The 13,405-nt window shown below is 35.8% G+C and overlaps 1 protein-coding gene across 3 annotated transcripts in view; it reads left to right on the top strand.

Moving 5' to 3' along the window:
* The first annotated feature begins 56 nt into the window (after positions 1–56).
* Positions 57–13,405, top strand: part of RTN4IP1 (reticulon 4 interacting protein 1) — a 45,922-nt gene continuing 32,573 nt past the window's right edge. For 2 of the 3 annotated variants that reach the window (XM_039869656.1, XM_039869646.1), the window contains exons 1-4: positions 57–768; positions 6,033–6,184; positions 6,965–7,033; positions 7,949–8,073. In XM_039869656.1, coding sequence (XP_039725590.1) covers positions 495–768; positions 6,033–6,184; positions 6,965–7,033; positions 7,949–8,073 — 620 coding nt within the window. In that variant the 5' untranslated portion in view covers positions 57–494. Of the gene's footprint in view, positions 769–3,643; positions 3,757–6,032; positions 6,185–6,964; positions 7,034–7,948; positions 8,074–13,405 lie in introns of those variants that run through there. The other variant, XM_039869666.1, reaches the window with a different exon arrangement.

The raw sequence follows: 13,405 nt of genomic DNA, 5'->3' as shown, positions 1-13,405 counted from the left end.
TGCAGTCCGAGGAAATGATCCTTGCACGCGATTGGTTGGCGCCCCAAGGCAAGTTCCCGCGGCGAAGGAGCGCGGATGGCGAAGAGACTCCTGGATAAGGTCGCCGCAGGAATCTGGAATCGTATGAAGCTCTGTGGCGTCCGGATCGCGAGCGGAATCAGTTGGTCTTGCCGAGTTTCCCAGAGACAGGGCAGAGTTCTAGGGTTTTGTTTTTGTTTTTGTTTTCAGGGGGCGGGGAGGGGGAGTGTGTAAGGAGGGGAGGAGAATGGACAGAATACTGACCTGAACATTAATTGGAGCATTTCGATACGAAGTGCCCGATAATTTCCTCTCCTTCTTCCATCATTTGCCCCACTAGGCTAACTTCATTTTTAAATTCTCAGTTTTGAAATTGGCCACTGCGTCTGGCAGAATCTGACGGAATTCAGGGGAGAAAGTTTAATCTAATCCAAGTGCATTTTAATTAGGGCACGCAACTCAATCACACGTTTACGATGGAATTTCTAAAGACCTGTGTACTTAGAAGAAAGGCATGTACTATGGTTTGCTTTAGGAGAAGCCAAGTTGTACAAAAGCCTTCAGTTAGAAAGATTAGTACTACCTCTCCAAGGAACACTGTCATGCCCGCTTGGGTGATAGATAAATATGGGAAGAATGAAGTGCTTCGATTTACCCAGGACATGATGATACCTATCATACACTATCCAAATGAAGTCATTATCAAAGTTCACGCCGCGAGTGTAAATCCTATAGATGTTAATATGAGAAGTAAGTTTTCGAAAGATTCGTTCGTTTTTTGCTTTTTTAGTTCCAGAGAATTTCATCAGAGAATCAGTTTTACAAGATCAATTATTATTTGACTACACTTCTTTGGTTAACAAAGGAATTGTTTAGGTTTTTGACAGTATCTCGGCAGGTATTTCCAAAATTTTTGAAATTGTAATGCCCAGGATACTTTAATCTTTTACGAAATATAAGTTTGAATTGCTTCCATGCTTCCTTAGAGTGCAAATTGGGATTTGAGAGTTGTGCCCATAGCTAACTTTCTGGTATACTCTCTTGGGAATTTTGTGATATTCTGAAGTCCATCACGGGTTTTAGAGGTATGGTTATGTTTTTACATCAGTTGAGAATTTGCATTTTTATGATTTTTTTACTTTCCACTGTTCGCAGCTTGCTTTATTGGTCCAGAGGACAAAGCATCAGAACAGAATGCCACAGTCCTTTCCTCATTTCTGCTGTTGCATTCTGCTCTGGTCAGTTAAAATACACCTTTCTGTTTTGTTCCATTCTAAGTGGGAATGATGTTATCATCTTAATTTCTTCTGGGATATATTGACAGAACTTGAAGAGCATTATATTTCTTACATATAGTATGCAATTATTATAGTGCTGAAAAGATTACTGTTTGTGAATTACTTTAACTTTGGAAAATGACAAAAATTTTGCTTATGGGAACTCATCTACCTCTTCTGAAAACATCAAAAAACATCTTGGATGATTGGTTAGTTAATCTCAGTGTTCTAAGTAAACTACCATATGTGTTTTAATTTAATCATGTGTCTGTGTTTTGAAGGCCTTGTGTGTAGACCTACAGTTCTACTTATCAGATTGCAAAAGCAATTGTATGTGAGCTATGTGTGATGAAGTAAATTTCGTTGTTCAGACATATCCAATTACAAAATTAAGTAACGATAGAATGAATTATGTAGTGGAATATATAAAAAAATAAAGTGTTGATCCTTTGGCTTCTTTTCATTTCTTCCTCTTTGTTTCTAGGGGTTGTGTGATAAATTAGAACAGCAATTCTCAAATTTTTTTGTCTTAGGATCTCTTTACGTTGTTAATTATTGGGCTTTTGTTGATGTGAGTTATAGCTATGATTGTCTACCTTATTAGAAGTTAGAACAGATATTTAAAAATACTTATTAATTCATTTCAAAATATAGTAAACTTGCGTTAACATCACGAAATTAAATCAGGATAAAAATATAAAATAACAAAAATAACAGGGACAACTACATATGTGAAGCACTGGAACAGGTAATTGATAGAGTATAGGATCTAAGTGCTTGTAATGAAAAATAACTATTTGCCAAATAAGAGAAAAAATAGTATTAAGAGTAGTATTGTTTACACTTTTATGTATCTCTTTACTTTCTGGTTTAATAAAATAACTGGATCTTCATGAATATATTTCTGTGTTCAGTCATAATATGTGATTTGAAGTAAATGAAGAAAAGGTAGCCTAACAGGTAGTTGGGAAAGAAAGGAACTTTTAGACTGCTCAGGAAGATCTTGGGGACATAAAAACTTGGAGAACAGCTGGATTAGGGAAGTAAAGTCCAGTTTTACTGTCTTTAGGTCTTTTGACTCTAATTTTTAATGCTGCTGTTTTTAACTTAGTGAAATCTAGTAGCCACTAGTTGTCTAATATAGTAGCCACTAGCCACATGTGGCTTTTGAGCAACTGAAATGTGGCTGGTCTGAATTGAGATGTGCAGTTAATGTAAAATACACACTGGATTTCAAAGACAGTGAGGAAAACAATATAAAATATCTCAATAATTTTTGTTGATTGCATAGCGATCTGATAATATTTTGGATATAGTAAATAAATGTTAAAATTAATTTCATTGTTTCTTTGCTTTTTTAATGGCTATTAGAAAATTTTAAATTACATGTGTGGCTTGCATAATATTTTTTTGGACAGTGCTGATAAGACAATGTGAAGAATATCTATTACACATTTCTTTGTGGGAAAGGAGTTTGGGGAAGGACTTGGACTCTTAAATGGTTTGTAGCTAGAAAGCTCTGTTAAGAAGAAATTGAAATGATTTACTATGAATGCCTCATGAAATCAACATTTATATAGCACGTCCTCAAATACTGTTGTTTCATTCAGCACTGGTCCTTTATAACATTGATAAAATGCACCAAGAACTTAACTCTTGTATATATCAGTCTATGGTAAAATTGTTTTTTTAATACATCATTTCACTTAAAGTTGCAGAATGTATCCATGATGTTAAGTGAGGACTTACTGTATTTTTGTTCGCTTTGAAGTGATGATTGCTACTACTAGTTGGGCATGTTGTTTTATTCCATTTAACTTGAGCATGAAGATAATATAGTTTTTACACGATATGTCTTTAAGTAGTTGGTTTCCACCCAATGATTGGTGTGTTTTTTCATCTCTTTTGAGTATAAACTCTTTGAAAGTAGAGCCCATGCTCTGTCAACTACTACCTACCTATTTCACATATGTAGTTGCCATGCAGTCATTATTTGATGTCAGTTTACATTTTCATTCTAACTTGAGATTACAAACTGAAATTAGCAGTATTTTATTCATGAGTAATTTTTACATTTTGTCTCCATTTAGATCTGTTAACTTTTCATTTCTTTGAATGCACATGCATAGAATGTATTGTGTACATTTTAATTTCAGTAGAATGGCTGGATCTGAACTTTCTTTGCAGCTGTTTAATAATAAAATATTGTAACATTTAACTTTTATATATAGTATTCTTGAGACATCTTAGTTTTTTTAATGATTTGACTGGGTAATATTATTTGCAAGTTATCCTCTTTATTTCCTGCTTATGGATTCTTTTTTGAAAACGTGTGATTCTTGTTGCAGAAGATATCTGAAATGATAGCTTACGGAAAAAATAATGAGACGATTATAAATCGTAGGATGCAGTTATTTCCCTTGACAAGAAAGCAAGGACATAACTATTTTGAAAGGTGAAGGTAGGCTATTTTTCTGGAGATGGCCACTATTGTTGGACATAAAACCTTAAATTATGTAAATGGATAAAGAAATTAATAATTAAAAATATAGCGAACAGCGTCATACCAATAATTTTGTTTCTTTAGATGGGATCAAAGTCTTTGAAACTGATGACAGATTTATGATTTTCCAAGTCGTTCCAACTCTGAATCAGTCAAACTGGCTAGCTCTAACAATGAGATGAAGCTCCTAAGGGCTCCCATTCCTTTGTATCATCAAGCAGATTCTGTTACTACTAGATGTATTCTGGATTTGGGGCTAGTTTAGCTAGTACAGTGAGCCAGGGCTACTCAGTTGACCCATTAGTGTATCAGGGTAACCAAGAAAACTTTAAACAACCTTGCACTGCAGGCTCTGTACCTAGAGAGGACTGAATTCTTTTTTGCAGCTCTGAAATAGCTGCTAAAATTTGACATGGCTAAATGCCCACTTCTATTGCTTAAAACACATAGGAATTTCAGTGACTAATTGTTTAATTGTGTTTTAGTGATGGAAAAGGAATGTAAGACAGGAAAAGTAAAACATGACTTTTTTATTACATGTGAAATTGTTTTTTTTCCTCCAATAGAGTGCAACCCTAATTAGCCAGATGGCAAATGTGTAATATTGGCATGATGACCATCAGCTTAGATTTTCTGGTACTAGATCAACTTTCAAAGGCTTTCTCCCATGTGTCTTGATTTTTTATTAGAAAAACAACTTCTGCAAGCTACTCACCTGTCAGCATCTCTTCCTATATCCTCTACCTTCCCTCCTGCCTTGTAGACGGTCCTTGTTCCCATCTAAGGCCACTCTTCCACTTGGATTCTAGGTTCCATCCCCCCTCACCTGGGAGCAATATTTCAGCAATTCTCTCCTGCATCTTCAGTGTTTTCCTTTCTACTAGATCATGTCCATTAGCTTTACTGAGATTTCTCTCTTTTTGGAGAAGAAAAAAATAACACTCAAAAATTCTCTCTCCATCTCAGTTGTTCCCCTCCAGCCACTCTCCATTTCTCTGCTCCCCTTTATAACAGAACTGTTTGAAAGAGTTGAATGTTCTCAAGTTTCCCAGTTTCTCACTTCCCATTCTTTGTTACTCCTTGACACAGCAACTGTACCTATCAAGGTCACCAAAGACCTCTGTGTTGTTGGATCTTTTTTGTTCTGTTTTGTTTTTGTTTCTCTGTTTTGTTTTTTAAAAGCCTGTTGACAGCTTTTGACTTTATTCGAAAAGCTGTCTTCCCTGTCAGCAGCATTTGATGTCTTTAAATGAACCTCTTTACTGGTCTAGACTTCTCATGCTCCTTTTCTGGTTTCTCCTCATCCGTAAGGTCTAATGTTGTACAGCCCCTGAGAGTGGGTGGTGAGGAAAGGGGAGACTTACAGAGTGGTATAGTGATTCTGGAGCATAAATTGTGGTACATAATGAAAAGGAGGTAAGCAAGGTACCTATCTTGTGAACCTCACATAGAAATGTTCTCAGAAAGACGTCAAGCAGAGGAGATAATTACGTATACTTTTGTGTCTTAGAAAAGCCATTTTATATGTTGAAGCTGTGTAGTATAAACTACTTGGAATGATTGTAGATAGAGTAGCCAATTTATTTGAACCAATAAATTATGATCAGAAGAATAGTTCGGCTCCCTTTAGCTAATATTTATGTAAATAGTCTTAAAAATAAATGGATTTGTATAATAAAGCAATTAACCTGATTTAACATATCAGAACAGATGCAGCCAAGTGGTCCTTTTCTACTGGGGAATCTATGCACTTAATCCAAAGATGTTATAGAAACATTTTTTGGTAGGTGGGGACCACTACTTAAAGACTAGTGTTAGTATCAAATTCTACCCCCACACCTTATTTGTTTATTAACTTCTTCACCAAACGACTTTGTTATTTAAAAAGTTTATGAATGAATAAATTAACAAACTATCTTTAAAGAACAAAGTAAAACTGTACAAAAGAAAACACTGAAAATTCTGAAGACAGTTTCAGAATTGGAATTAAACAATATTTTGAGCAATGGTAGCTTTAGTTTAACAAGTGATTATAATTTTCCAAATTTTTTGAAAGGAACAACGCTCATTTTCATGCTTTCCTGTGTGATTGTAAAAATTTTATATATATATATATAGTTGATTACTTTATATCTACATTTTGAGGACCTAGAATTGTACCTGGCCTATAACCCTGTAGTAGTTTTTAAATCATTCCATTCCTTTGGAAGAAACAGATAAATTGTATTTTATAGGTGGTTATGGAGCTGCAGCTCTAAATATGAAACGTGATCCTTTACATATAAAAGCCAAAGGAGAAGAATTTCCTCTGACTCTGGGTCGGGATGTTTCTGGTGTAGTGATGGAATGTGGACTTGATGTGAAGTACTTCAAGCCCGGAGATGAGGTGGGTTATGAAATGCTGCTATTCCATTTCTAAATATGCAAATTTCATTCTGCTTCTTTTGAAAGTGTAGTCTGTACCATTGACCTTTTTTCTTCTTTTCATTGAATATACTGAGCTTTGGCTAGAATCTGTTCTTGGTTCTGTCAATTAGCTTGACTGTACTCAAGCTTCCTAAATCTAGTACTTAAGAATTGCAAGACTTTGGAATATGTATAATTGGGACTATTTTTTTTTTTTCTTGAAAGAGTCTTTAAATGACTATTTCTACCTTAGGGGCTAGATGGTTTTAAAATAGCTTAAGTTTGATATAATCACCTGTCCCTTCGAATTTTTATACCAAGAAATTAAAGTGAGCTCATAATAATAACTAACACTGTTCTGGTTGCTTTTCAAAAAATAACTCATTTAATCCATATGAGATAAGTTCAGTTAGGACCAGTTTACAGATGAGGAAGCTATAAAGAAGTCCCATAGCTAATTAGTGGTAGAACCAGGATTCAAGCCCCAGAGACTGTGTTTTTACTGGTACTCTAAGTATGTAGTGTAAGTATAGCAGGATTTAGTGGCATCTGCTTCCAATATGGCTTGACTTGATATATTCAGAATCACGCTAAGTAATACATTTATATCATGTGAAAATCGCTCTTTTGCTTGGAGTATTGCTGACTTGTGCTTTTTTTCACAGGATGGGTTATGTATTAGGGAATACCCTCATACTTACCTTGGTTAAAAAAGATCTATTTCTAATGAAGTTTGTGTGTATGTGTGTGCTTGTTTCAGGTCTGGGCTGCAGTTCCTCCCTGGAAACAAGGCACTCTCTCAGAGTTTGTTGTAGTCAGTGGGAATGAGGTAACTCACCAATTCTGTGATATAGTACCATCAGAAAATATGATAAACAAAGACTGACAGATATCTCTGAAATAATTGGTTGTTTTTCAGATTCATGGTTCATGTTTTTCAGGTTCATGTTTAATGGGTAGTTTTGAAAGAGCTAAGCTAGAGAATAGGAATTTTTAAAAGATTAGAAAAGCATTTGATGTCATTTAATAACACTGCCTGCCAAAGCGGTGTCTTTGTCTTGTGAAGCAGGGATTTGGAGTAAGATCTAGAAACCCTGCTGTGTTTCTTGGTTTTACTCAGTGTAAATAGTGGAAACCAAATATACCAAATGGACCGTACCGATTAATTATAAACAGAAGCACGGAAGTATCAAGCTGTTTCAAATAACTTTAAAAACAGGAGTCTAATCAAATATAGTCAGGAGGCCTGACAATTTGAATAGAGAGAAAGGGTTAACATTGAGGAAATGGCTATAGCAGGGAGGGCAGGAAGGGAAGGGGTATTACTGAGATTAGAGAAAGTCTGGAAAGATTACAGTAAATGGGGGTAGAGGAAACAGCTGATCTCGAAAACAAATTAAAATGTGTTTGGAGGTCTCAAGGTTTATTTGGATTTATTTCTGAATATAGTTAGGACTAATGGGATTATTGAATGTGATCTTTTTATAAAGAATTAAGCAGCTATGTCTGATAATGTTGCCTATAAAACATCATTGAACCTTTGACCCTAGGAGTAGCTTGAGTCGTTTGGAGAATACTCTTTATGGATAATCTTAAAGAAGGATACATAATAAATACTGAGCGTGGCATAATGTTATAGACTTATCTATGAAAATAGTTGGATTCCTGTAAAGGTAAATGTACTTAATCGTGTTCATAGATTTACAAATAATTGCTTACTTTTGACTGTTGTCTTCAAATCTAGGTTTCTCACAAGCCCAAATCCCTCACTCATACTCAAGCTGCCTCTCTGCCGTATGTGGCTCTCACAGCCTGGTCTGCCATAAACAAGGTTGGCGGCCTGAATGACAATAATTGTACAGGAAAACGGTAAGTATTAATGGTGGCATTTAAACCTGCTTTCTTTCCTTCTGTAAGATCCTTGCCATAGATTTATCAGAAGTACTGAAACTAGGATCGTATACATGAGCAGAGTTGTGGTAACATTTAAAACAATTTCCAAAGAACTCTATTTGTGTCAGTTTGCACTTTCTTAAGCTCATTCTATTGATTCTTAGTCCAATCAAATAGGAATTTTAAAATTGAAACGTGTAGATGGATTTCAGGAGTCTGAACCTTCTAAAATAATGCAGAATTTTATATGTAACTCTCTGGCAAGAAGATCCATAGCTTTTATCAGATTCCTAAAAAAGATTTAGAATCACCCCATATAGTTTCTAAAGAATGATGTCAAGGTGCATGTTTTTTTTTCCTACCTCTACTAGGAGTTGCTCTCATAATTGCAGATTTCTATGAAAACCAGATATAAAAGAGACTGCAGAACACTGCTGAATATTCTTGAGTTCTCTTAGGTTCAAGCTTGGTACCCTTTAGGTTAATTCTGGTGCTTCAAGGATTTGAATGTATGCTCGTTTGAGTTAGCAACACATTGTGTAGAAGTATCTTAGACGTACTTGAGAGTTCATATCCAGACTCTGCTGCTTTCTAGCTGGGTGGCCCACTTGGTCACTTCTGTGAGTTTTGTTTAAAGGTTAAAGGAGATAACAAGGAAAACTAGTGGCACAGGTTGTGGCACATGGGAGGCACTCAATAAATGGTGGCTGCTGTTATTAGCAATGAGATTATATTCTTTGTATTTTAGAAAGTCGGCATTATAGGGAAACTTGATGGTTTTATTTTTTGGTGAGAAAACTGGATACTAAGAACCATTAAACGATCGTGATAAGGAGAGAGCTATAGGTCAAATTTTAATAAATTAAAATAACTTAATTTTTTGATTGCTAAGGATTGTGTAGGTAAGATAACTAATGTCTGTGTCATTCCATATTCCTGTTGTTGTGAAACATTGCACTCTACATTTAATGTGTTGAGTTATAGAGCATTTGATTTCATGAAAGCTTAATAGCTGTATTTTTGAAAGCAGTGTGAAGACTATTCATCTAATGAGGTGCTACCCTTTATTGTAGAATTCAAGGCAATGTTTATTCTAAAGGTCAGTCCTGTTTATTTTTTAAGCTTTGGGGCTTGTCTTTCTTGAAGTTGCCATTTTGGTCAAAGACTTTCTTTAAATTAAATTAATTTGACCACATAGATTTTTCTAATGGTTTGTCTTAGTTAATAACCTTGCAAAAATCTTATTCAGGATTTTTAGACCTTTGTTATTATTGTAGGCTCTGTATTAACATTGATGCTTTATTGCTTTGTTTTTCCTTAAAATTGTTAGACTTTCTATGCCTGCATGACTGTACGTGCACTATGGTTAGAGAGCTGCCATTCCTTTTGCTGGTTCAGGGCTCTCCAGGCATACTTTTTTTAGTACCTTGAAGCATACAATTTAGAAACAGATCTTGCTTTCTCTCCTCAGATACATAGATGTGTGCCCCCATTGTATTTTTGGCTTTTTGGATAGTTCTTTGTTACTCTGCTATCTTCTGTTTGAGTAATAATGGCTCGGAACTGGGGAAGTCAAGCACTGAGTTCTCTTCTCTGCTCTGCTACTAACTAATCAAGTGACCACATGCACGCCATTTATGGTCTCTGAAGTTTCCTCCTATGTACTGAGTGTAGGACAGTGTAGGTTGTTAGGAGAGCTTTTAGATGTGGGAATTTTTATACCTTATAAGGCAATTATATATTATACTGAATTGGGTCTGTTTATTGATTTAGCCATATGTTACCAGCCTGGAGTGAAATCCATTGTGAAGAACTTCCCTCGCTCATGTCCTAGACTTCTGCCATGTTCTCACGTGTGTGGTTACCATAGGATGCTTTTGTTCCAAGAGGCAGTGAGAACTTGGCCCTTGGTGCTCTAGGAAGTTTCAGTTTACTGAAATTCCTACACATGAGAGGTAATAATGGCTTGCCTTTCCAACTACTTATTTGCAAGAATCACATGAAAGATGTACCTTAAAATACTGTAAAAATTCTTTTACATGAAGAAATTACTACTATAGTGGATTTTATTATACATAAACTCAGAGCTTTCAGTTTCCAAAGTGGCTTTTTTTTCAATTTCACTGTTTAGTGTGATTGATAGAGCATGTTTTAGCTTCTCTAAGCAATAATTATTCTTTTCCTGTTAGCTCTTGGAATTAAGGCACTTTTTAGTCTGCACAAAGCAGGGTCAGTGCTTGTTATCAAGGACTAACGGTCTAGTTTTCTAACCAGTTATTTAAGAAATAAAAAAGGATGACAAAAACACTTACTGGCACCTTGGAGGATTTTATACGATTTTCTTAATAACAAACAGCTTTTTGAAATTAAGACGAAGCTTTCTAAGGGTTCGATAGTGTTTACCTTTTCCTTTTTTGTAATGTAATTATATTTTTGTACAACTGAGCATCAGCAGACCAAGGGGATGATTTAATATTGATGTCATATGTCATTATTGCCCACACTTTGGTATCACTAGAAAATGTCAGGTAAAATGATTTTATTCTTACCTCTCCATCCATAGTTTCTTCATGATTTATTCAGTAGGAACAGATAGATAACTTAGGGCTCTAAAGATGAATAGAAGTTTTTTAAAAAGTGGTTACACCAGATATTTTCTTAAAGCAGTTGGACCTGATAGTTCTATTTATTAGTAGTGTCATTGTCCACCTTGAATATTTCATGTTCTGCCTGAAATTCATCTCTTGCTGGGAAAGGTGTACTTTATTCTGTTATACATAAGTATTAGAAAATGTTAGAAGTTGAACCATTCCTCCTCCACAAAATAAATTTCACTTCTAAATTGTGTATACTTAAAACTCAATGCAGTGAATTTAGGAGTGCTTTTAATCGTTTTTTTTCTGAGAGTAGGCTTTATGACAGTAAAATTTTGTCACGTAAGGGTAAATTAGGTGTCTGGTTAATTTTGTTTATAGAATTGGGCTCAAATTTAAAAACCCTGGATTTACTCTCCCCGCCAGTATGCTTATATTGGTAATTGCAACACCTTCCTTCTTTCAGATGCCTTCACCTGCCTGTTCTTCACCCAGACACCCACTTGTTTCTCCCCTCTCCATTTGGGTTTTCATTTTCATTTGACTAGGTTGTATGATTAGAGGCGTAAGGGGAGTAGAAAGAAACGGCTGCAGTTTACTTGCTTAAAGAAACCATGGGGTTGGAAAGAAGAGGAGAGGGTGGGTGGAGCCTCTGACCTGGCCAGTGCGATGCAAAGCCGTCTGGCCTCCTCTCCTGGACTGATTTTCCTGGACGCTCCAGGAGAACTCAGTTAAAGGAAGTAGTAGAAAACTCTTTCCTGGCAATTTGTGTTTTACAGATTAGTTTTCTAGGTGACTAGGGTAGGTATTTTGTGAAGTTTATAAGTTATTTACTCCTCAGTGCACTGTTAGCTTCCAGTCTTGCCATTCAACTGCAGCTGTTATCACCAGGGTCATAGCTGACTAAGTTGCCAACCCAGTGATTACTTTTCAGTTCTTATAATTTGGCCTGCCCGAAGTCTCTTGCACTGTTGACTACTACTTTAATACTCACTTTTTCCATGGTTTCAGGGACACCAGACTCTTTTAGTTTTCTTCTGGCCTTTTTGACCAGTTCTTGTCATTTTTAAAGGCTCTTCTTCCTCCAGCCGTATAACTTTTACTCTTTCCGCAGTGTCATACTCCATCATTCCTTTCTGTCTTCCAGGGTTATCTCATCTATTCTCAGCTTCTATTTATATTTTGGTAATTTCCAGATCTATGTTTCTAACCCTAAATCTCTCTACTGAGTCGTAGTTAGATGCATCCTTTGTATCTGAAACTCAAGTCGTACAAATCAAGACTTATTACCACCCTGACTCTTCCTCTAGATTCCTAATGTCAGTTAACCATGATTTACCTTGAGCCAAAACCTGATAATCTTTCCCAAATCCTGCTTCTTCCTATTTCACTGTACAACATTATTGTTCGTGTCATGTAAAATTTAGGTTTGTTGTTACATTTGAAAAAATGTCTTCCAAGTTTCTTTAATATATAAACTAAGATTGCAAGGCACTTGAAGTTTTTCTTGTTCGACGAGTAAACCTAAAATACTTTTGCATTTTAATTGACAATCCTCATTAAGTAGTTGTTTGTTGATGTCTTCCCTATAGAGATATGAAGAGACAAAAATTACACAATTCAGTTTGATGTCCTTTATTTAAGGGAAAACGATCTGTGGTTTGGGGGAGTACAGTGCCTCACAAGCAGTAGAGCATGCTTCCTGAGGGGTTTTGGACAAGAACAGGTTTTATAGAATATTGGAGGAGGCAGCATGGAAACAGGGCATGATTGGTGATGAGGTCAGTGATTTCCTTATAAAGCTAGTGGGTTCTATTTTCTAGGGTAATGTAAGCTAGTGAAAGCTGAGTTGGAAGATTGTGATTTGTGTTAGATTTCCTTTACAGTGAGGCATTTCCTGTAAGTGCAGGCTGACTTAGTTTTAGATTTGTGATGTGGCAGCATCCATTTTGTGGGTCCTGATATATGAATTAACTTTATAAGTGGTGTATTTTAAGTTTTTACATGTCTTTTAATTGGAAAAATTTTCTACAGACTCATTTCTGGTTCTGTACATCTCAAACCTTGTTTAACCATGTTTCTTCTTTATTACTCTCAATCCAGTGCCAGGTACTATGATACTCAATCTTATAATAAAATTTCACGATGCCTTATAGTGTTGTCATTTGTTACAGGGCCACAGCCAAGAGCTTCAAAGGGTAGAGAAAAAAGATATTTCCCCTCCCCTGCAGAGCCAATGAAGCTTACCTTGAGGCCCTTCACTTATACAAGGCCCTGATAGGAGCCCTGGCGATGTATTTGCAAGGACATGTTAGTGGGAAGTAGGAATATTCCTGGAAGGCATTGTAGGAGAGAAGAAACTTCTGGCTGATCTAATTATCAAATTGATATGAGACATTAATAAGAGAAAATAAGCAAATTTAATTATGCTTATATATGGGAACCACACATACATGATAGAGTCAGAGACAGAAAGGGGAAATATGGCATGTTGAGCTAAGGGATGAGGTCAGGCACCTGGAGCTTCAGAAGGAAGCAAGGTCATTTACAGGATGATAAAAAGAGCAGATGTTCAGTAATTAGAAATTTGCCCGCCCTATAGATAGGTCATAAAAAGTTATTTCTGATAATAATTCATTATGGGCAAGTCCCCTAATTTAAATTCTTTAAGGGAGAGGTAAAATTTTCTTGTGACCTGCAGGATCTCGATTGCC

This window comes from Pteropus medius, unplaced genomic scaffold (assembly GCF_902729225.1).
Source record: "Pteropus medius unplaced genomic scaffold, Ma_sr-lr_union100, whole genome shotgun sequence".
Lineage (NCBI taxonomy): Eukaryota > Metazoa > Chordata > Mammalia > Chiroptera > Pteropodidae > Pteropus > Pteropus medius.
Note: the sequence above shows the minus strand (reverse complement) of the source record. Positions and strands in the feature narration are given on the sequence as shown.